Source organism: Manis javanica, chromosome 5 (genome assembly GCF_040802235.1).
Source record: "Manis javanica isolate MJ-LG chromosome 5, MJ_LKY, whole genome shotgun sequence".
Classification (NCBI taxonomy): Eukaryota; Metazoa; Chordata; class Mammalia; order Pholidota; family Manidae; genus Manis; species Manis javanica.
The window spans coordinates 166,297,691-166,319,976 of NC_133160.1; the positions used below are offsets into that span (position 1 = coordinate 166,297,691).

General features: G+C 47.1%; 1 protein-coding gene and 1 long non-coding RNA gene across 4 annotated transcripts in view; one reads left to right on the forward strand and one right to left on the reverse strand.

The window, feature by feature from the left end:
• HS3ST1 (heparan sulfate-glucosamine 3-sulfotransferase 1) overlaps positions 1–21,685 on the forward strand; it is a 28,259-nt gene extending 6,574 nt beyond the window's left edge. The window contains exon 2 of the mRNA XM_036990810.2: positions 20,376–21,685. Coding sequence (XP_036846705.2) covers positions 20,476–21,420 — 945 coding nt within the window. The 5' untranslated portion in view covers positions 20,376–20,475 and the 3' untranslated portion in view covers positions 21,421–21,685. The remainder of the gene's footprint in view (positions 1–20,375) is intronic.
• Positions 5,254–20,561, reverse strand: LOC140849664 (uncharacterized). 3 transcript variants are annotated; one of them, XR_012131818.1, is made up of 4 exons: positions 20,424–20,561; positions 19,764–20,014; positions 9,050–10,877; positions 5,254–7,836 (listed from the first exon to the last, which is right to left on the reverse strand). It is a non-coding gene; the product is annotated as an uncharacterized lncRNA (long non-coding RNA). The 3 variants fall into 3 exon arrangements; XR_012131817.1 differs by having other exon boundaries at positions 5,254–7,573; positions 7,673–10,877; XR_012131816.1 differs by having other exon boundaries at positions 5,254–10,877.
• Positions 21,686–22,286: the final 601 nt, after the last annotated feature.

Genomic DNA, 22,286 nt, shown 5'->3' on the forward strand with positions numbered 1-22,286 from the left:
GGAGAAGAAATATTAAAAGAGGGCGGCATGAAGAAAAAGGCCAAGAGGGATGCTGAAACATGGTCAAAGTCTGTGCAGCCCTCAAGCCCTCACTGAGTACTCATTTGTCCAGTTCAGGGGACCCCAATGTGTCAGCCCAGGCGCAGAACTGACACATTAACACAAACCCTCTGCTGCGTAGATCCTGGCCATGCGAAAGCACTCTGGCATGAAAAGAATGAAAATGATTAAAAAGAATGGGAAGAAAATGAAAAAGACAAAAGAATGAAAACAATACTTCTTACTTTCATGTAGTGCCATGATACCCACTTTGTGTTTTTTCTCCTGTCCCAGCCCTTCACGGGAGATGAGGAGCTCTTAACATCTTCATTTCATATTTAAGGAAACTGAGGTCTGCAAGTAAAGCAACTCTTCTTAGAGCCTCTCAAGGAAGGGGGCAGACCCCGTGGCCGAGATTCTCCACTGGCCATGAGCAGATAGATGGCTTACATTGTGAAATCCCTGGAGGCCTGAGGTGCCCATGTTTTCTTTAAGCAAAGAAATACATTTAGATTTCAAACATTCACATCTCCTTTTATTCTTCAAGAATAACCATTTCAGCACTTTCTGAGATGCCTTTTGTTGTGTCTTGTAGAATTTCCCCCCAAGTTCCTGCAGATTAGATACACTTGCAGTCAGTTGTTTTGTGTAAATGTCTTTACTCTGTAGTTTGGGAGAGTAAATCAGAGTCCTGTATCAGCAGTTAACGTACAGTGGGAGAAAGGTGGCTGCAGGTGCAGCTGAAATGAAGAGGCATGTTTGCCTAACTGTGCCTCAGAAAATAAAAACTTGAGTGGCATGGAGTGAAAGGAGGCTGGGCACGTCCTCCAGAAGACTTACTTACACTTTACTTATATTATACCTTAAACTAGGTTTTCCCCAGCATCCTGGGCAGGGAAGAGGGAGAAGGTGTCCATTACAGATTTCTGGGATTTGAGTTTGGAGTTATTTTTGTGTTGGAAAGAGCGTGGCTTGTAAATCTCATCTGTTTGAATTTCCGATGTTCTTACTGATTGTATCATCCTGAGAGAGAGACAGTTTTCCTAGGCCTCAGTTTTTTCAACATTATAGCAAGGATTAAAGGATCTTGCCAGTATAAAATGCTTAGGATAATGCTCAAGAAAACAGAGTTGCCAGATTTAACAAATAAAATACAGGACACCCAGTTAAAGCTGAATTTCAGATAAACAACATACAATGTTTTACTATAGATGTATCTCCGATACTAAATATTTAAAAACTATTAATTGTTTTCATGAAATTTAAATTTAACTGGAAATCCTGTATTTTACTAAACTCCCCATGCTTGTGCTGACAGTTCTAAGCAATTACTTCGGTGAATGCTCTAGAACCCTAAGAAGTTAGAGAAGGGAGAGTACAGTAATCTTGAAGGTGAGAAGACGGAGCCAGGGTGTGGTCCAAGGAGAAAAGGAAGGGTTGTTTTCTCGGCTGAGCTAAGCAACAGCTCAAACCGAGGTAAACTTGTTTGTTTGCTAAAAGAAGCAAATGGACTGTGAACCAAACGAGAGTTCTCAGCCCATCTAATAACTGAACGGATTTTTTCCCCTGTTATGAAGGCATTCACCAGATTTTCCCAGCACCCTTTGGAAGAAGGCATTCCAACCCCAAGAGGCCCCCAAGGTAGACACCTTATTCAACAGGAATATTGCTCAGAGCCCATGCCCGTAGGGCTGAACTTGCAAAGACCAGGCTCACACGGGCTCGGGCTCCACTTAGTACACAGAATGAAAACTCACACCTGCCATCACTCCCTCATCAGATTAATCCAAAGCTCATAAAACCAATAGAGGCCCTTTCACACTGGTCCCTCCCAGGTAGATAACCTCAGGTTACAAACTGAGTCCCAGTTCTCCTCCCCTAAGACCACTAGAGCACATTGTTCTAAGGATGGCTGTGAAAATGTGTTGCCATTTCAGGTAATAACCTGCCAGGGAACAAAATTAACAAGACTTCTGTTACCTGTGGACTTTCCAAAGAGTAGTTTTATGCTTTCTTCGATAGTGAGCTCTTGGTCATGTCTAAATAATCAATTTGTTTTGCATATATTACTAACTCCTCATTTATGCTGAGCTGCTGATTAGCAGTGTGTTTATGTGGAGTGTAGACCAGAAAGCAGGAAGAACAGCAACACGATTATCATGCAGGCTGAAAGTGGTCAGAGAGACCTGGTTGTAATCCACTCAGCTACTTCTTGACCGTGCACAGCAGGTGAGAGTTATCGCTCATGGAAAACCTCATTCTCTGTAACTGCAAAATGGGCATAATTAAGATGACAGCACAGGATTACTTCATGCACATTAAGCCAAAGGAAATGGACCAAAACCAGTTTATGTCAAGCATTTACACAGTGCCTGGCTCATGGTCAACATTAAAAAGAGAAAAAGAATTTTTGTCAGTAAAAGCTAGCGAAGCAGTGAGGCCTCTAGTATGCAGACTCCATGTCACATTGCAGAGACCACGGGCTGCATCTCAGGCATCGTATTCATGGGGAGTGGCTGAGTCTTTGCCCTTTGCTTCTTTATTTCATTTTATGGGCCAACAGATTTGAATCAACAGTATAAAGGAGCTTTTATGGAAGCTGTTAGGGGGGCACAGAGAGAGGAAGGAAGGGAGAGAGAGAACCAGGAAGACAAGACAGGACAGGAAAATGATTGACGCGGATGGAGGATTCGAGGGACATGGAAGTCGGGTGACAGTCGTAACAGAGCAGCCCTCAGGAGTCGCGGATGAAATTCTGATGCAGTCACTGTAGTAAATGCCTCCCTTTCCCTTTCCAGGGCTTCTCAGGACCCTGACTTAATGCCGTGACCTTGAGGGTAGGGCACAAAAGCTGTAATGATGAAACTGGGAAGAATACAGAGTATGATATAAATACAGTAGCTCGGGCCTTTCCCTCTTCAGGAAAAGCTCAAAATCCCAGATAAAACTGAAGGCAAGGTGACCCGAGTGCCATCTTGTGGAGGGACCAGCCACGTGGTGCTCCTCTGACTGCAAGGCTGCATTTCCCGTGGTTTGGTTTTGAATTTCCGTTCATTAGACATCAGCTTTTATTCAGGAGAGATGGAAGGTGGTGTCTCTTCTGCCCTGATGCTGCTGCCACATGGTTGCCTCCCTCCTGGCCCCGGAGCCTGTCTCTCAGCCCCGTGGACTCCGCTGCTCCTGGCGGGGCTGGGAGGCGTCCACCCTCCTCAGCTGCCTGCCAGGCGGGGGCTTCCTGGGGCCAGGGCGGTTTGGCTTTCCTGGTGACTCGAGGCCTGCTCCAGAAGGGAGTGTGTTATTTGAGGCTTTGACATTGGGGAAATGGTTTTGTTTTTCTGAACCTTCGTGACCCTATTAAATGGAATTATTAAATGGAATTATATACTGTCCCATGAGCTTTTACTGTGAGGATCACATTTTATAACACACATAAAACACCCATTTGAGAGCCTGCTGTGGAATGAGTGCCTCTAATGTGGCACATAGTAGTGATCATTAGCTTTCCTTGTTGGTAAATCGGGTTTTGTTTGAAAGGTACACATCAAGGGTGTCACTAGAGATCTAGCCTCCCAGCACCTTGCAGTCTGCCCCTTCCTTCTGGCCGATCTGACTGCAGGTGGTGCGGGGCGTGATGTCCCCGGGAGGCCTGCGTCACCGCTGCGCTCTAATGTAGGAAGAGGACAAGGCTGGGGGACTCTCTTCTTTTAACTGGGGAAGGAAAAATTCCTTGAAAGCCTGTGGAATGTACCCCTGTAGGTCCCATTAGCCGAAAACTTGGTCACATGCCCAAAGGCCAAATTACAGAAGAGGAAACTGAGCCACACAGACATTTGCAACAGTGGAAGAGGACAATTGATCAAGTGGGGTGACCCTGAATTGGTCCCTCTTGCCTTTGAGCAGCTATTAGACTCGTGTGCGCCCCTAGCAATTGGACATTGATCCTTCTCAGCTTTAGAACGTGTCTTTCACTACTGTTTTCAGCTGAAATACAAATTCTGTATTCTAGTTTCACCTTTTTTCCTCTGTAGATCTGTAACTTTTATAACCGTTTGCCATCTGCAGTTTTTCTCTGTCAGTGTCTCCCTGAGCCCGAGAAAACATTGCAAAATGTGACCAGGTCCTTGTCCTCACCCCTGGTGCAGAATGTCCATGGATCCCCATTATTTACAGTATTAGCATTTCAGTGCAAGATTCTTAAATGCAGGAAGTCCTCCTGGCCCGGCCACGTGGCTGCATCAAAGCTTCCCCTTGGGCAAGGTAATAATCTCCCTAAACCTCACCCATTCTTCATGATTTTTAATTAAGCATTTTGACACACCAGTTTATTTAATATTTAATCTGTTTCAGTAGATTAAGTGGTAGGAGGAGAGGGTTGTCATCTAGAGCCCAAACTTGTATCAAACTGAACCCAATGCTTGGCAGAGAGTTGGCACCCAAGAAATAATTGTAGAGAGAAAAAACTAAGACCCCCATTAACATCTGTTTCTTAGAGTTTCCAGGGCTAAATTTGGTGATTCCTACATAGTGTTTCATGCACATAGTGGGTGATCAAAAGCTAGCTTTGTTTTGCTGTTTTGTTTTTTCTAATAATAGAAGGGATGAAATTGCAGTCCTGCAGTGCGGCATGCACGGGATCTCTGAAGTGTCATCCCCCGCCATTCTCTGTTTTGGGCACACACCTTATGTTCTGACCACAGTACCACCATTCAGTGCTCCCCCAGATACATATGGGGTGTGGACATTCCACTTGGCACATGTGGTTCCCTCTTCCCCATCCGTGATAAATCATGCATGTGGCGGCACGTGGGCCTCTCCTGGACGCATGAGAGGGTTGTACCTTCCTATTTGAAGTCAGCACGGCCACGTGCAGAGAAAGAGGAAAGGGGGAGTCACACCTGGCCCAGAGTTTTAAGAGCCAGCTCGTGCTTTGTCCATTTTCTCTCTCCCTCGGGCACGGCGACCCACACCATTCAAGGCAGCAGGTGTTCTGTCTTTCTAGGTCTCTGATGGACTTGAGTGGGCAGAGTCCTGCCACCAACCCATGTGGGACAAGCAGACAAAGGAAGGTGGTGCTGAGACGGAGTGTCTCCCTTTCCCTAGCAGGGCCTGAGCAACACCCCGCTTTTTGAGTCTTCCTTACCACACAGGTGACAGTGTCATAATTGCTCCTTGGCTCAGCTGCACCCTCAGGCAATGCCTCCCCCTGGAGAGCAGGACAGATCGCTGCCCCTAAACTTCCACTGCCACTGAAATGTGGATTTCTGTGGTGAGGTGTGGGCCAGAGTCAGGCCATGAGAGATGGACATGAACACACTAGTGTTATAAATCGAAATTCCCGTCTGAGAGAAGGCCAATGATTTCCCGAGCTCAGAGGGGCAGCTGTCCTTGGTCGCCCCACATAGGAATTAAAGTGACATCTCTGTTGAGTGGCTGCCACCGTGCGCTGTGTCCTTTCCGGGACTCTCATCGCAGCCGTAGGGACCTTAGCCTTCCAATCTCGAGGCCCTGGGCCAGGGACACCTTTACTCTTTCAGTCTCACAGGTGCAGCCGGCCTTTGCCTGCTTCTGACCCCAGCTGCTCCTCCTTTGCCGCACAGACTCTAGCCGGAGCAGCAGAAGGGCTCGGGGTCGGCGTGGAGCCATTTGCTAGGCTTCCAGTGCCCAAGCTACCAGGCGCTGCTGCGTCCAGCAAGCCCGTGTGTTCAGAATTGCCGTCACCTGCTGCCATGTCTTACTTGAATAGTGCTTTATGGTCCTTTGCTAAAGACGGCACAAAGGCTAATTATCTCGTAATAGTTGTCCTTTAAAAACATCACACTAGGAGCCACTTTATGCTTTTAATTCTGCTTTTCTCTTTGTCATCCATCTCCCTCTGAATAGCTACCTATACAGGAAGATTTTCCACTTAACGCTGAAGAATGCTTTTTTCTTACTTGTCAATTTTTGGACTGTTGCTGTGACAATGACTTAAGCAGACTAGTTGTTATAAAACCTGAATTATTGCTACTATCGTCCTTCCATTTTTCTCTTCAGGCTAATACCATCAAGCCACTATTGACTGAGCTTTTATTGAGCTCCTGTGTCTGAAGGTCTACCTACCTTGTGTCAGGTTTTGATTATTTCTGTAATATCTCACTGAATTCTGATAGCCACTCAAGAGCATAGGAGAAGCTTTCCCTTTCTTCAGATGGGGAAACCGAGGACCAGAGAGCAAAGTAGCTCTGCCATGGGCAAATAACCAAACCAGATTTAAACCCACTTAGATCTGAACACACTCACTTTGATCTTCCACACCAGTCCCTTTATTTCTCTGTGTTCCTATTGATACACATAAGGCTGGACTTGAGTTAAAAGCCTTGAAGCTGGGTTTCATCCTCACTAGATTTCTAAATGTTCCTCCAGGGGTCTTTTCTGCGAAGCATGTCCCACAGTTCACCTTCTTGGCTTCCTTTCCGTTGCTAAAAGAGTGTCAATCCCATAGCCACATCCAAGCCGTTGGGTTGGGAGTATCTGTTCCCACATCCCGCTTTCCCCCCACACAGCGGGCTCGCAGGGGCTGAGGGGTCCATCTCCTTCCTGTACCCGGGACAGTGCTGGAAGAGGGCCTGACACAGGACGCCTGGGGTCTGCGGCCTGAGCCAAGGCCACTTACCTGGCTAGTGTCTGAGGGAAGGAGGATAACAATGAAAAGAAATCTCCTGAAATCCTATTCAGTGCCTCACATTATTAAATGGTCTTTCTCCCTACGACTCTGACCATTTGAGGAAAAATTATGGAAAGGCAAACCCTCAGTCTCAGCGTGACCTTCCAAGCCTCATTTACTCTGAAACCGCTGCTCCTTGGTGGACCTGCTCCTTTTCCATGGCAGGTTGGACACTAATGAGGTTTAGGTTTGGGACCAGCATGGAGACCAAAGCCGGCCTGCAGGTTCATGCCAGCTGGTGGGGAGTGAAGGTGGCTGTCCAAGTTGAAAAGCAACGGGGACGCAGGCAGTTTTATTCTTCTGACACCACTGGAAACTTGCCACCATAAATGCATCATATGGGCTGACAGATTGCAGCACCTCAAGGCATGTGTTAGCTTCATCGATGGCCTTGATCTGTGTCACACACATACACACATGCACACATACATACACAAACACACATGCATACACGCACGTAGGTTTTATGCAGCAGGTTCCTTTCAGGAGGAACTGGAATGGGGTAACCACAGCAGTGAGCCCTTGCTTAGTCCCATCCAATGCAGCTGCTGCTGCAGAGGACAAAGCGGGGTGGCAAATCACATGCAGACTCCCGTTAGCCCTTCACGTCCTCCCCACACACCTGTGCTTTTTCTTTCTTGTTCTTCGAGGAAACAATGCAGTTATGGGACATGATAATTTATTCCCACATCGGTTTTCTTCTTTGACTTTGAAGCACAAAACAAAGTCTTTCTAAGTGTAGCCCTGTCAGAATTCTTCTTAGCTCATGACACATGACTGTGACCCATGATGTTACATGTGACGTGCGTTGATTCCTTTTCTGCTGCCCTGCTAATAAACAGCTTGTCATCAGCCCCTCACATCACCAGATTTTTTGTGCCTCCTCCCTTATCTTTGCCCCCCACCCCCCGCACTGCACCCTGCATGTACCTGTGGTGTTTGAGGGAAGGGACAGGAGGCCGACTCTGTCTTATGTTCCCCAGTGCCTGGCATGCAGCAAGTCTGTTGGGGTCTTGACTCTGAATTGCAGGTACTCAAGGCAGGCTGATAACTTGGTTTCTTCATGTCCTCATACTCTTCAAGGTTGTGTCATTCTTTATTGACAGAGAGGCCAAGCGTTATGGGTGGGAAGGACCAAGAATCTGTGCCCTGGTGGCAGCCCTCTGCCCTCCTCCTTTGTCCCAAGCAATTCAGCGCACTCCCCAGCCTACAATCCTCGGGCAAGCGAAAGCCATCCGGCCGAGCAGGTCATTAAGCTGACCCTTTGGGGTTGGGCAAAGGGAAATCTTATCCCATACATGCAGCCCCTCTGCCCTGACTCCAGGCTGAAAGGTTTTTTCCTAATTATATATTTTATCATCACTGAGAGACTTCTCATATAATGCTGTTTTCTTCAGCTCGTTTTGTTCCAGTGATGGTGAAGCATCCTTTATAGGTTGTTCCCTAATGTGGCTGATCCACTTCTTAATCAGGCCCTATGTTCAATTAATATTCATTGAATGAAGGCTGAATACGATCCAAACTGAACCAGAGCAGCACGTGAGGTTTGGAGACCCCACCAGAGGAAACCGGCTTTTCCTGCTAGAAGCTGTGCTCTTTCTTCGTATCAAAAAGGCCTTAGATGTTTAATCTACATCACTGCCTTTAACCTATGAAATGTTAGATGCGTGTCAGCACTAGTGATGAAACCACGTGTCTTACTTTTAACAGTAATTATTTTGTCTGGAATTTTAGATACTAGTATCTTGCCATGACAAGTCGGTTTCTTAATTCTCTAGTCCTCACATTTTAGATGGATGTAAGAATGCGGATGATCCTAGAATTTATAAGCCAGTCATTTCCCTTTGTAAACAGGCCGAGGGCATTTCTGCAGCTTGGCCAAGGTCACACAGAAGTCAGGGTAGAACTCGGAACTGTACCTGGCTCCTGACTCCCCAGGTCGGCACGCTGCTCTTTCTTGTGTGTGTCCCATTTCAAGCAAAGAAAACTGTGGAGATGCATTTTCTGTGCCTGAAATGATTTGTGTTAGGGATACGAATGACCTGAATAGAACCTTTATCAGAACAACAATGGAAGGAGGATTTTTGACAGTGATAATGGTGACATTTGATGAGGGTTTCTATCTGCCAGCTCCTTCTCTTAGCACTTCATGTAGTCATATCTCCTTTAATCTGCATGACAATCCTCTGAAGTTGGTACTGCTACCATCCCTACAGTTCAGGTGAGAAAATGAGGCACAGAGATCATGTAACTTGCTCTCAGTCACCCAGAGGGAGAAAGGGATGGAGACGGGATTCAAATCCACACCTTGCCGCCGGCCTCCCACTCGGAGCTCTTATAATTCATCTTGACGATGCCTGAGCGTCTCCCCCTGGCGCCAGTTTGTTTCAAATACTTTACCTAAGAAACAATAAATAAATACTAAGAGTATAAAATATAAATTGTTTTGCATCAGCATTCAGAATAAATGATCAGTCAGGCTGGCAATGACTTAACATGCATAGTATTGTATTTAATCTGAAGATACTGAAATTCTAACGAGAAATCAAGGAGAAAGTTGTGTCAAGGGCAAGATCTGAGTGGTGTTTCTCTGGATAGATTAAATGGCATTCAAAGACTTCAAGATGAGAGATAATAAGATAGGAATTCCCTGTTTGAGGCAAATTCGTTATAGATAAACTAAAGCTTGAGTCACAGGCAAATGAAATACGAATTCATTTTATAGAACCCAAAGCTTCAGAATAAAGCAATATTCAACTTGAATGGTGTTTTTAAATTTTTTCAAGTAAGGAATAGATAGAAATCCCAGTAATGTGTGTATGTGTGTGCATGTGAACAATTTAATTCAGTAAAGAATAAAATATGGACAATATGAAATCAAAATATGGACGTTGCTCTCTTTCCATGGCTGTTCACCTCAGCTTCTTGCAGCCATGTTTTTGTTTCTACTACAATCCTGGCATGTTCCACAGTGTGTGTCCATTGCCAAGTGCTCACTTAAATGTCTGTTTTTATTTTTAATATTGTTTTGTAGAAATGAAAAGCTTATTTATTTTTATTCAGATATAACTGCCATACACTCTTATATTAGATTCAGATGTGCAACATAGTGAGCCGGTGTTTGTATCCGCTTCAAAATAATACCCACAACAGGTCCAATGGTTGTGTTCAACCAAGAACATGCACATCAAAAGGAAAGAGGAAAACAAGCTCTTAGGCCAAACCTGCGCACAAGTTTCCAAGACTTTCCATTAAGTTGCTCCAGCCTGGAGCCCGTAAGTGATGTTGCTCGGATTCAAGCCCAGAACCTTACGCTCCATCCATTGCTGCGGGTCCTTCCCCTCTGCGACTGCCTAAAGCTGGAGCCCGAAGCCCCTCGAGTCGGCACCTGCTGGCTCATGTGGCTTCAGACATGTCCCCGTCTTCCTTAGCCTGTACTCCTGTCACCAACCCCACCCAGCCCTGCCCCTGCACGGGCTCCACCTGTGATCAGCGCCCCTCAGGACCTCTGGCTGGGCACACCCCCGTCTCCTCCCAGATTATGCCCCAGGCAGCCTTGATTGTCCCTCCCTGTCCTCGCACGCAGCCCACCTGCTCCTGCGCCTGGTCAGTCTCTGTCACCTGGGCCCCCTCGTGCTGTGTCCAGATCTTTGCTCACACTAACCATGGGGACCCCTTTCCTTCCACGTGTGTCTTCTACTTTACAAGTTGTTCCCAACAGCAGTTGTGTTATTTCTGCATCCCCAGGAGCTCAGTGCAACCTTAGAAACACTGTAGGTGCCCTGTAGAAGCTTGAGATCCCCTCTGGACCAAGAGCAGACATTGGGCATCACTCTTCACAGACTGGCCCACCTACCTTCTTGTTTTCCCTCACCTTCGCCTGACTTGGCAACTAATACTCATTCATCACATTTGTAAAAATCAGGGGTTTTCACAGAAATATCCATAGCTGTATCTTGAAAAGCCCAAAGATCAGACTGCAGGGGGCCTCGTCTGCAGTGACATCCGAGGAGTTGACAGCAGATGCCTCTTTAGACAGTCCCCGCGCATGGCTGCTCTGCTGCGTTTCCCATCAGCCAGCTGGCTCTGCACTGATGTCACTTGCTTGAATCCAGGAGACAGTTGTGTGCAACCCCTGGAAAGACACATGGGAAGCAAACTCCTTTACTATTTCTTCTACGGGCTGTGTGTTGGTCGGCTTGGGCAGCCACGACAAAGTAGCATCGATTGGGGGGCTTAAACCACAGCATTTATTTTCACAGCTGTGGTGTCTGGGAAGTCCAAGACTGAGGTGCCGACAGGTCCGGACCCTGCCGACAGCTCCCTTCCTGGCTGGTAGTGTGTCTTCTCGCTGCTTCCTCACATGGCAGAGAAGCTCTGGGCTTTTCCTGTCCTTTTAAGGATACTAATCCCATCACGGCACCCTGCCCCCCACTCATGACCTCATCTGAGAATAATTGCCTCCCGAGGCCCCAGTGGGGATGAGAGCTTCAACATAGGACTTCTGGGGGGACATACATAGTCAGTTCATACAGGTTGGCTAAAGAAATGAGACCAGCCCCCTCTACACCTTTACCCATGTAGGGGAAGAACTGACTTGGGTGTGCACACACGGATTTTTAGCAGCAAACTGTTCTAATGTTTGCTGTCCCAACACAAAAGAAGCACAGATTTCCGTGTGTTTGGGGCCCAATGGGGTCGGAATCAGGAGACCTTGGATTCCAATTCAGTTCAGCCCCTGAATGCTTGACTTTAGGGTTCCCATTCTTTGCCTGCCTCAGTTTCCCCTTCTGCGGAGGTAGGAATAGGGCAAGGTGATGCCACATGGCCCTTCGGCTTCTGATGCTCTGGGTGTCTTCACTGGCTATATCTGGGAAAATGCATGGGATGCATGGGTGCTCACCACCTGTGGGCTGATAATGACTGTCTGGCCCAGCTGGAGAGGCCCCCACAGTCAGACAGCACCTGTCGGGAGGTCGGGCCACACCCAGAGCAGGGACGGAAGCCGTGCACACCCACGTGCCCTGGGGCAGCTGCTCCTGACTGCTGTGCTAGCTCGGCCCCCTTTTCCACTCAGCTGCACCCAGTAAAGAGAGCCACCCGCCCTGCTGTCACAAAGCTCCGCCATGCTGCCTGTGCCAGTGCGTTTCTGCCTCTAATGAGGGATTCATTTAGGTCGCTGCTGCCTTCTGCGCACGGCAACGCAGACCCAGCATGTCTAGAAGCAGCTTCTCCTGCTCTTCCCTCCCTGGGGCCTGGCTGCTGCACACACCTGGCTGCTCATCATTCACACAGGGGGCGCTTAGAAGGAGCCCCCTGAATGGTCCTGCACAAACAGAGCTTGGATCCTTTCTTTGTGTCACAGTCCAAATTTGTTTGACTGATTATCATCCCTGGATCCCATTTATGTACTGCACGGACTTCTTTTTTAGAGACAAAAATAGTCACCATGATTTGAGGGCTTGCCAGGGGCCAGGCTCTATGGCCACCTCCTCAGCATCCACACGGACTATTTTATTCCATTCTCGCAATCAGCACATAGAGCCATGCGTTCCATCTACGCCTCAAGTTTCAGTGCTAGTCTGTGGATTTTAAATTATGGAGCCGAGAGTTGTGCGAGGGGTTTTTGGCTCTAAATTCTCTGTTAATTCCAGCATCTCCCTTCCACTGGTAATTCTACCTCTGTGGCCAGACTGCTCCCTCTCTATTTTGTCTACCACAATTGTTTACAACCCTGAAAATCAAAACAAAATGCCCGAACAACAGTAAGAAACAAACATCAGAGGAACACTGGCCACCCCAGCCCAAGGTCAAGGCGATCAGATTCGGAATGTGCGTAGGTACAGACCTTCCAAGCTCGCGAGTCCTTGCTAGCCCAAGGGTGACGCTGGGCAGTCAGTCCAGTTCCCCCAGGAGCTTGTCAGAATCGCAAGCTCTCAGGCCTCTCCCCAGGTGTCTAGGATCAGAATATACATTTTGACCTACATCTCCCAGGGGCCTGTTGTGCACGTCTGAGTTTGCAAAGCCCTGTGCTGGGCGATCTAACAGGAAAGCCAGAGCTCCCAGGAAGGAAGCTGCAGCCACTGTCCAGCCCCCTGTGCAGGTCCTTCCGCCCTGATCTCTCATCTGATTTGGAGAAGAGTGTTGTATGGGTGGACTTTAGACTACCTGTGGAACCGTCCGCATTGCACCATGGAGCTCTCGGAGGCCCAGAGACACCACGGTGTGTGAAATCCTCTGGCCACAAATCCCTGCCTCACTGTGCTGCCCTCGCTGCTCGCCCAGGCACCTCCTTCCTTCCATCCTGGACAGTTACGTTCATTATTCAGGTGACTTTCTGTAAATATGGAACCTCCCAGCATTGCCATGGATGCAAGGGAGCCTCTGAAGACTTCTCTTCTTTTTCAAGGGGAAAACAGCTCTAGTTTCACTTCCCTTTCTGAGACAGTAGATGTGGTGCAAGGAAACTTGACATTTTATGGACTGACCTTGGGACTTTTCTACCCTGAGCCTTCCCCCCTCCATCCTACCTCACAGCAATTATCATAAGTACATCCAAAAGAAAAGGCATGTCAACACTTGTTGAAGAGTGTCATGGGGAGGCAGTTTCAAGAAAATAAATATTTATGCCAGTCTTAAGCTTTTCAAAGACCGACAGGCCCAAGCTAAATCTATGTCCTCTTTCTTGGTTTCTAAGATGACCCGCCAAGAGTGGGAATTTGACACCTCTGTAGCACGCTCTAAAATAGTTGTGCAAAGGTGAAACAAGATATTTTTGACTCCTAAAGATGAACAAGAAGGCTTATGCTGCGGAATGCTTGAAAGTTTGGTTGGATACAGAAATTGCAGTTCTGTTGTTCAAACTGCCTTTTACTCAGATTTCAGTACCTTCCAGAAAAATTAAGTTGCTCAACACCCTGTGATACTTAGAGAGCAGCAGTTTCTGCACAGCACTATAGTAGATGGCTTCCTTTCTGCTCTCTTATCATGTTCTTGGACCTTATCTCTCCCTGGATCTGGAGTGCACCCCCCACTGCACGTGGGGAGGCATCCCCATTCAAAGTGGGCTTCAGAGGTGGCCCATGGAATGTCAGTTTTCACACTTCCTGGTCTGTGACCTTGAGAAGGTCACTTAGTCTTATTAGCCAGTTTTTGTATCTGTCATGGGGAGAAAAACAGGCCATTAACACTTGTTGAACGCCTACTGTATGCCAAGCACTGTCCTATATATTTGGCACAGGGTATCTTATTTAATCACAGTGGCACCCATATAAAGTAGGTTGTAGCCAATTTTGCAGAATGGCACTTTGAACCCCAGAGAGCTGAGGTCGGAGAGCTGTAAGAATTCTAGCCTGGAGCTGCCCGGCTGCAAAAGCTTCTTTGCTTTTCCCCTGCTGTGTACTGCCTTTCATTGCTCACAAAATGCAATATAGAAGGAGAATAACCACCTCTTAGTATCGCTGCAAGTATACAAAGATATAATTTACACATGAGTGCTGACCTCCTGAAATGCAGTGGGTACTCAATAAGGAATCTTTTCCTTTCTGGCCCATTCCTTAAATCTCTTAAATGACTTGCGGTCCAGTGCTCTGAGCCTCCCTCTTATCCTAGAGGAGATCCTCGTCTGTGCCACCTGGGTCACTGTCTGCTGTGGAGGGACTGGGGAGGTGCCCTGCCGACAGAGGGGCCGCAGGCATCGCGGTTCCTCATGCATCAGATTTACCTCTTGTGGAATATTCTCGCTATATCATTTTATCCAAGAATATGTTCCAGTAGGGGCACTGAGGGAATATATTGGAGGTAATCACATTTGAAATCTAGGTCATGATGTACATTATGTAATAAGAAGACTTAAGGAGAAAATTAAAATATTTTTAAAGGGTTATTTCACTGTTTCTCCTTTTTTAATGAAACTGTTTTCTAGACTCTCAAGTGATCTTTTCCAATCACCATTCAAGATTGGAGTCCGCCCTCTAACAGCTGTTTTCTGCCTGACTCTCTGGCAATAAAAAACCCACTACCTTTTGACACAATCCTTTTCATAGACAGACAAACTGTTAAGTTTCTCTTCCCACTGAACTAAAAGGGATTCTTGATACCTTCGGCCTTTCACCTGAACTTCCCATTACATTCGACACGTTCCTTCAGCAAACAGGATCTCCAGAGCCTACTGTGCAGAGAAGTCATGCCAGGCCCTGGGGGCTGCAGCAGGCAGGAGCGGGACATCGATAAGGATGCTCTGGAGTTGACCCTGTTCAGTGGGGAGGCGGACTGTAAACAGGCAAATACATTTTTGGATAGTGTGTGAGGACTATAAGACAGATGACGGGGGGAAGAGAGTGGGTGTTGCAGGGAAAGCCAGTGTTTGATGTAAAATCTGAATGACAAGAAAGAGACAGCCCCAGAAAGCCTGGGGCCCAGGGTCCTGGAAAGAGGGAGTGGCAAGTTCCAAGGCCCAGGGCTGGCAGGAGCTCAGTGTGTTCAAGGGACCAGAAAGCTCAGTGAGACAGAGCAGATTGAGGCCAGAGGGGCAGGTGGGTCCTGTCCTAGCAGCCTCCTGGGGCCCGGAAAGGAATTGGGAGTTAATTCCAAGTGCAAGGGAACCTCCATCTGGAAAATCCCCTGGGCTCTCCCTTGTGCTACCGTGCCTGGCATGTGGTCAACATCTTCACAGTGGGGTCCAAGGAAGCCTAGCGTTGCTGTTGGGGAAGACTTGTGTCTTTGGAATTCTTGAAACTCAGGGCTTGGTTTATCTCAGCAGACTCAAGAAAACAGCCTCCCTGATAAAGGGGAGTATGCAGAGGGGGACGGATCTCTCTGGGACCTTTACGCTCATCTGCAAAAGGAAGGAGAGGGTTCATTTCGCTCATCCTAGCAAGTCTGGGGCCTTACAGGAAAGCCCAGCCCTCATCAAAAAATCAGTGCTAGGTGTAACTGAGCAACAGGAACAGAGAGTCACCCCGGGGCCCAGGAACTACTTGCCCCCCGACTCCAGGTCTTGCCAAGGGGCAGAAGGAGCAGCAAGCTCCCTCCCTGGCTTTGCCGGCTCACATGGAATTTGAATCCCAGTTTGGCCTTTAACTTTCTGGGTAAACCAGTTAATTCTCTGCTCCTCGCTTTCAGGTAATGACAGCAGTTCCCTTGAGGACTTGGAGTGAGCACGTCAGGGGCCTGGACAAAGTGGCCAGCCTAGCGTCATCTGCTCATTAACAAGGGTCTCCCAAGGGCCCTGCCACCATTGCTTGTGGCAGGCATATGGCTGGGGCTCCAGTGCCGTTGAGCATTTTGTCCGGGCCCCTGGCAGCTCAAGGATCCATGCTTCTAGAAGGTTCCATGTGTTCCACATCGTTTACTTCTGCAGGGAGAACGGTCAGTGTATCTTGTGCAGCCTACAAGTTCAAACGTGCTTTCCTATTCCTTCTCTTGTTTGGAAAGCTGCTTTTTGTGACTGGAATGAGAGATCTTACTACTAAGAGAGCACTTCTTACACTTTCAGAGACTTCAGCTTAAGGATTCAGCTCTGCCCTGTGCCCTTCTTCTCTGTGCGGTCCACTCCAGTTGCCACCAGCCACACGTGGCCTTGAGATGTGTTGTGACAGTAAATGGATACACACTGGATTTCAAACACTCATTCCCTAATTATGGATTGTGTGTTGGAGATAACATTTGGGATATATTGGGTTACATAAGGTATTTCTTTTCTCAATATGGCTCCTGGAAAATTTAAAAGTGCACATGTGGGTCCTTTGAACATTTATAATAAAATAATAATAACACATGATTTGTTATAGGGCAAGATATGACTGAGTGTCAGAGATATAACCAGACAGTGGTTACTATCACCTTTGGGAGGGGTTATGTTATCTTCATGAGAACCTGTTGATTGCCTCTGAAGACCTGAATTTTACTAAGAATGTAGTAAAACTCTGTGTTATGCTTTTATTTACGCAGCTCCTCTGCCACCTAACAGCTGTGGGTAAGGGGCTGTGTTTGGCATTACCAAGGGGGAAGGTCTTCATAAAAATGGGAATTCATCTCATAACTTAGATAAATGTTAGCTATGTAGCTTGAATTCAGTAGATCCAAATATTTGTTTGGAAAGGAACAAAAGTGTGTGTGTGGCTCACAGCGTATTTCTATCACACAGCGCCCTCTGATACATGACCTCATTTCTGTCTCCAAGGACCATTTGAGGTGGGTGGTATTATTACCCTTTTACACCTGAGAGGGTAAATCACTTTGGTGAATAGTTTTGACTTCTCAGGATTCCTGCCTCCATAGCCCATGAACTTCCTTTGGTCTCTTCTGCATCGTAGAACAAACAAATAAGTTTGATCCTGTCCTGTATCTCCACTGATTCTGGAGTAGGTGGCCAGGGTTTGTCCTTGCTGGGTAGAGGTTTTAAGGCCTTTTTGTCTTCAGGATTCTGAAACCATTGCCACTATTTTCTGTTAAGACCACACACTAGGGAAACAGCAAGCAGAGCAGAGAACAGACTGGAATTCAGGGACCGGGTGTTCTCGTCCTGGCCTTTCTGTGTGACCTGGGCATATCATCTCAGGGCGCCCTCAACTATGAAATGAGAGGCAGGGACTCTGTGACTCTCTTATGCTCTGATATTCATAATTCCATTGTCAAGATCAGTGTGACTCAGATCTCCTGTCTTGCAGGTTCACTTGAGCTTGGGAATCTTTTCTTCTCTGAGGGTGTTACTAAAAGGCCCAGAAATTCTGGCTATGCCAGTGAGTTCAAATGATCAAACTGCAACGGAGGAAGCCGGCTCCCAATGGCCACCTTGTGTGTGATATATGTTCACTTAGATGTCCATATGTCTGTGCTTATATATAATTTAGCTGAAGTTCTGTACATGTATGTGCTATATACATGTATTATCTTTACATATAGCACATCTATTTCAACTCTTCTGTCTTTTTCTCTCCATAAATATCATATATGCTCTCTCTATATATAATATATAACATATATATGTATATCTGCATATTGCATGTGTGTATATGAAACTTCAGCTTTATTTCCATATACCTCAAAGATTTGTGGAATGTAGTAAGATTGAGACATATATAAATACATGTTTAGAACATAATAAAACAGAAATGACCTTTTAAACTACTACCCGCCCAGTTTTTTGTTTGATTTTTGCAAAGGAAAACTATCCTTAGCTTCTATTCTTCTGTCTGTTGGTAATTCCCCTTTAAGATAAAAATCTCAGATGTGTACTGTACTTGAACAAGTGCCTTATAATGAAGTAGAAAAAGCATGAATAATCAGACAATATGAATTTCAGATGTGGCCTCTGACTTTCCCTTAGGTGTTGAAGGACTGGGATCCATCATGGATTCCTCAGTCTGAATACAGACCCATAAGACAGGGTAGCAATTCTTACAACAAGGAGTACAGTGGAGCATTTACTCTCTCCTTCACTTCACCCACCCCATCCTCTGCACATGTGCACGTACACATGTACACACACAAACACATACATGCATGCACACACCAAATATGTAAGAGGCAGGCACAACTGGGCCAGCTGGTCGACTCTCGAGGGTAGCTATTAAGGAAATGAAATTTGATGGAGACATCCAGCTTATCCAGCTGAGTAAGGAAAAGACCCATTAAACTGTGCTCATTCCATCAATAGAACCAATGTTGGAGCTCATCTTGCTTGGCCCTCTCTCCTTAAAAAATTATTTTCCTTTCATTTTTTCCTAAATAGTTTCATCAGCTGATTTTGCAAGTCCCTTGTCCAGTGTTCTGTGGTTTTCTAAGGATTTCCAGTTTTTTAATTGCTTGTTCTTTAAGACACATTTTTCAAAGTGGCTAATAAAGTCAATACCTGAGGGAGGGAGGTAAATCAATTGGTTTGATCATAAAAGTGGAAGCCCTGGATGTTGTTCTTTGTTTATACATTCTAGGCAAAGTTTTAAACTAAATAACTGAATTTTAAACCTGGCATAAGGAAGATGATGGGCCCTCTTGCTGGAGAACATTTTTACTGATGCTGTAAATCCCCCAGTCCCCGAGACAGTTGCATTTCTACACATCCCTGGCTGTGTTTAGACTGAGATTACTAAAAGACAGCTTCCAGTCCCCTTTTTCTGGAAAATGACCAACACGGATGTTGCTTATTAGCTCTCAGAAACATGAGCCATGCGTTGGCTGTCTTTGGGAACCTCATGCCCTCTCACCCAGCAAGGCCTGCATCCTGGAGGGACTGAACACCTGAATGTGATAAACCTCAGATGAGTAACAAGAAATGTAAAAGAGGCAGTTTGAGGAAAGAGAACTCTGCATTTAGTTTTCAATTTGGGTCATACATTTTGAAATGGACTAAATTTTGTGTCCTTAGGCAGGACGTCACCCTGTCCTGCCTTCTTCCCTTACACTGTAGGGGGACAGTGACCATTGACTGAGCAGGTGCTGAGACCACTTAGAAATAGCACAGCTTTGCACATGTGAAGGTGTTTTGCTCCTTTTAGTAAGCTCACCTGATTAACCCTCTAGGCCCACCCACTTCAAACAGTTTCTCTACTAGGAAGCCATCCCCAGCTGTTGAAATGAATGAACATATGCCCTGGTAGTAGCCTGCCTGAACTCTGAGCATTCACACATACTGCGCTGATGCCTGTACTCGGGTTTTATCAATTAACCTTTGCCCAATTTGTGCAGCAATGCAAACCACCCAAAACTCAATGGCTTAACACCACAGTGATGCATTCTCCCTCACGAGTCGGGATGGCTGTGCTGTATGGTGGGTCCGTCCTCCTCCTGGGACCAGCAACTGGCTAGGGCACATCTTTTCGTGGTGATGGAGAAAGTACAAGAGGGCAAGTAGAAAGACACAAAGCCTCTTAAGGCCTAGGCTGGGCACTGGTACATTGTCATTTCTTCCCACATGCCATTGGCCAAACCCAAATCAAGTGGCTGGGAATCACAGTCACCCCACACTGAGGCCATAGCAAGGGCCACTGGATGCAGGGAGGAGTCAAGAAGTGGTACCAACCATTCAGTCTTCGATACAGATTCATCTTCCCTGTGAGATCAGGAGCCGCTGGTGGCTGATACTGGGCTGGAACAATGTCTGCTTCTGTGTCACCTGCCTCTCTCTCAGGGCTGGCAGGTGAAGGATATTTCACTGATGTTTCCTGAGGTCCAGAAGACCTTCCTAACCCTTCCCTTTGTAGCAGAGGTTGGCAAGCGATGGCTGCAGGCCATATCTGCTTCTGTTTTTGTGCAGAAAGCTAAACAAATGAACTATTGAAAAAAAAATTAAAAGAAAAAATATTTAGTAATGCATGATAATTGCATGGAGTTCAGATTCCAGTGTCCATAAATAAAGTTTTATGGGGAACACCACCACACCCATTCCTTTGTATTGGCTATGGCTGCTTCAGGGTAAAACAGCATACTCGGCATTGCCACAGAAAGTGCTCCACAGAGCCCTGAACATTTTACTCTCCAGTCAGTACAGAAAATGTTTGCCACCTCCTCCTTTATAGGATAAAGACACTGAGAGAGCCTCAGGGAGGGGACCGCGGTCCCCAAGACCAGAGCTGTCAACTCTTTTAAGCCCTGTATTTTCCTGGGGTTAATGTTTTCCCCCTTTGTCTTCTAGTAATTGGCGACCTATGACCTCCATGTGTCACTGATCAGGAGGCCTTGCCTGCAGCAGCGCTTCATGAGCCAGCGGCGGCGTGCAGCCCAGTGAAGCCACCATGGTGTCCGGCGTGGCCGCGCTGCTCCTGGGCGCGGTGCTGCTGGTTCTCCAGCTCCAGCCGGTGCCTTCCCGCCCCGCAGCGCCCGAAGCCGGAGCCGGAGCCGCGGCCGAGCCGGGCCCGCAGGCGCTGCAGGACGAGGTCCCAGCAGGCGTGGCCGCCAACGGCTCGGCGCAGCAGCTGCCCCAGACCATCATCATCGGGGTGCGCAAGGGCGGCACGCGCGCGCTGCTGGAGATGCTCAGCCTGCACCCCGACGTGGCGGCCGCCGAGAACGAGGTGCACTTCTTCGACTGGGAGGAGCACTACAGCCAGGGCCTGGGCTGGTACCTCAGCCAGATGCCCTTCTCCTACCCGCACCAGCTCACCGTGGAGAAGACCCCCGCGTACTTCACGTCGCCCAAAGTGCCTGCGCGCGTCCGCGACATGAACCCGGCCATCCGGCTGCTGCTCATCCTGCGGGACCCGTCGGAGCGCGTGCTCTCCGACTACACCCAAGTGTTCTACAACCACGTGCAGAAGCGCAAGCCCTACCCGTCCATCGAGGAGTTCCTGGTGCGCGACGGCCGGCTCAACGTGGACTACAAGGCGCTCAACCGCAGCCTCTACCACGTGCACATGCAGAACTGGCTACGCTTCTTCCCGCTGCGCCACGTCCACATAGTGGACGGAGACCGTCTCATCAGGGACCCCTTCCCCGAGATCCAGAAGGTCGAGAGGTTCCTGAAGCTGTCGCCGCAGATCAACGCCTCCAACTTTTACTTTAACAAAACCAAGGGCTTTTACTGCCTGCGGGATGGTGGCCGGGACCGCTGCTTACACGAGTCCAAAGGCCGGGCGCACCCCCAAGTCGACCCCAAACTCCTCAGTAAACTGCACGAATACTTTCACGAGCCAAATAAAAAATTCTTCGAGCTTGTCGGCAGAACATTTGACTGGCACTGACTGGCCATAAGCTAGGCTCGGGACCCTTCCTATTGTAAGTTCTGATGTACATCTAGGGGTAAGAAAAGAATTTTAAAAGGGCATTTAAACTATAATTTATTTGTAAAATCCATAAACTACTCTGTACAGTATTAGATTCACAATTGCCATATATACTAGTTATATTTTTCTACTTGTTATATTGAGGGCATTTTGTATTGTTTTTCATGGTTGTTAACATTGTGTAATATGTCTCTATATGAAGGAACTAAAATATTTCACTGCAAAAAAAAAAAAAAGTCTGGAGACACTTTTTTTAAAAATAATTAACTTGCCCCTGACTCAAAGTAGCCGTCTGCCTTGCATGCATTGCAGAATCTATATTCCTTTGTTACTTAACAAAAATGTTTTTCATGGCTATTGTGCTTCTCTTTCCCCATCTCCTTTCTTCATTGCTCTTTTTAATTTTTAATCTCGCTGTGGCCATCAGATTTATTTTTCACTGCATTGTGAGCTGTATCTTCACAAAGATCCCCTGTTGCTCTTGGAGGTGGCAGTTTCGCCCTTTCCCCAGCAGGTACCTGCATGTGGACTTTAACCCCATGTAAACTCAAAGTGGGCAAAGCAGTATTAAGACTGCGGAAGTAGTTCCTGACCGGCAAGAGGTTCCCCGGGACACACCTTTGCCTCAGAGAGTGCTCACCTGTGTACTTTGCTCCAGGCGGCACTGGGTCTCTGAAAAGCCTCTTAGAATTGAAAAGAGAAATCATGTCCCCTCTTGTAGATTATATGAAAAGCTGACTAAAGGGGTAGAACTTTTGCTTTGTTTGGGAGTCTGTTTATCTATTTCCCAGAAGATCAATATGCATTCATAGACATATATTCCA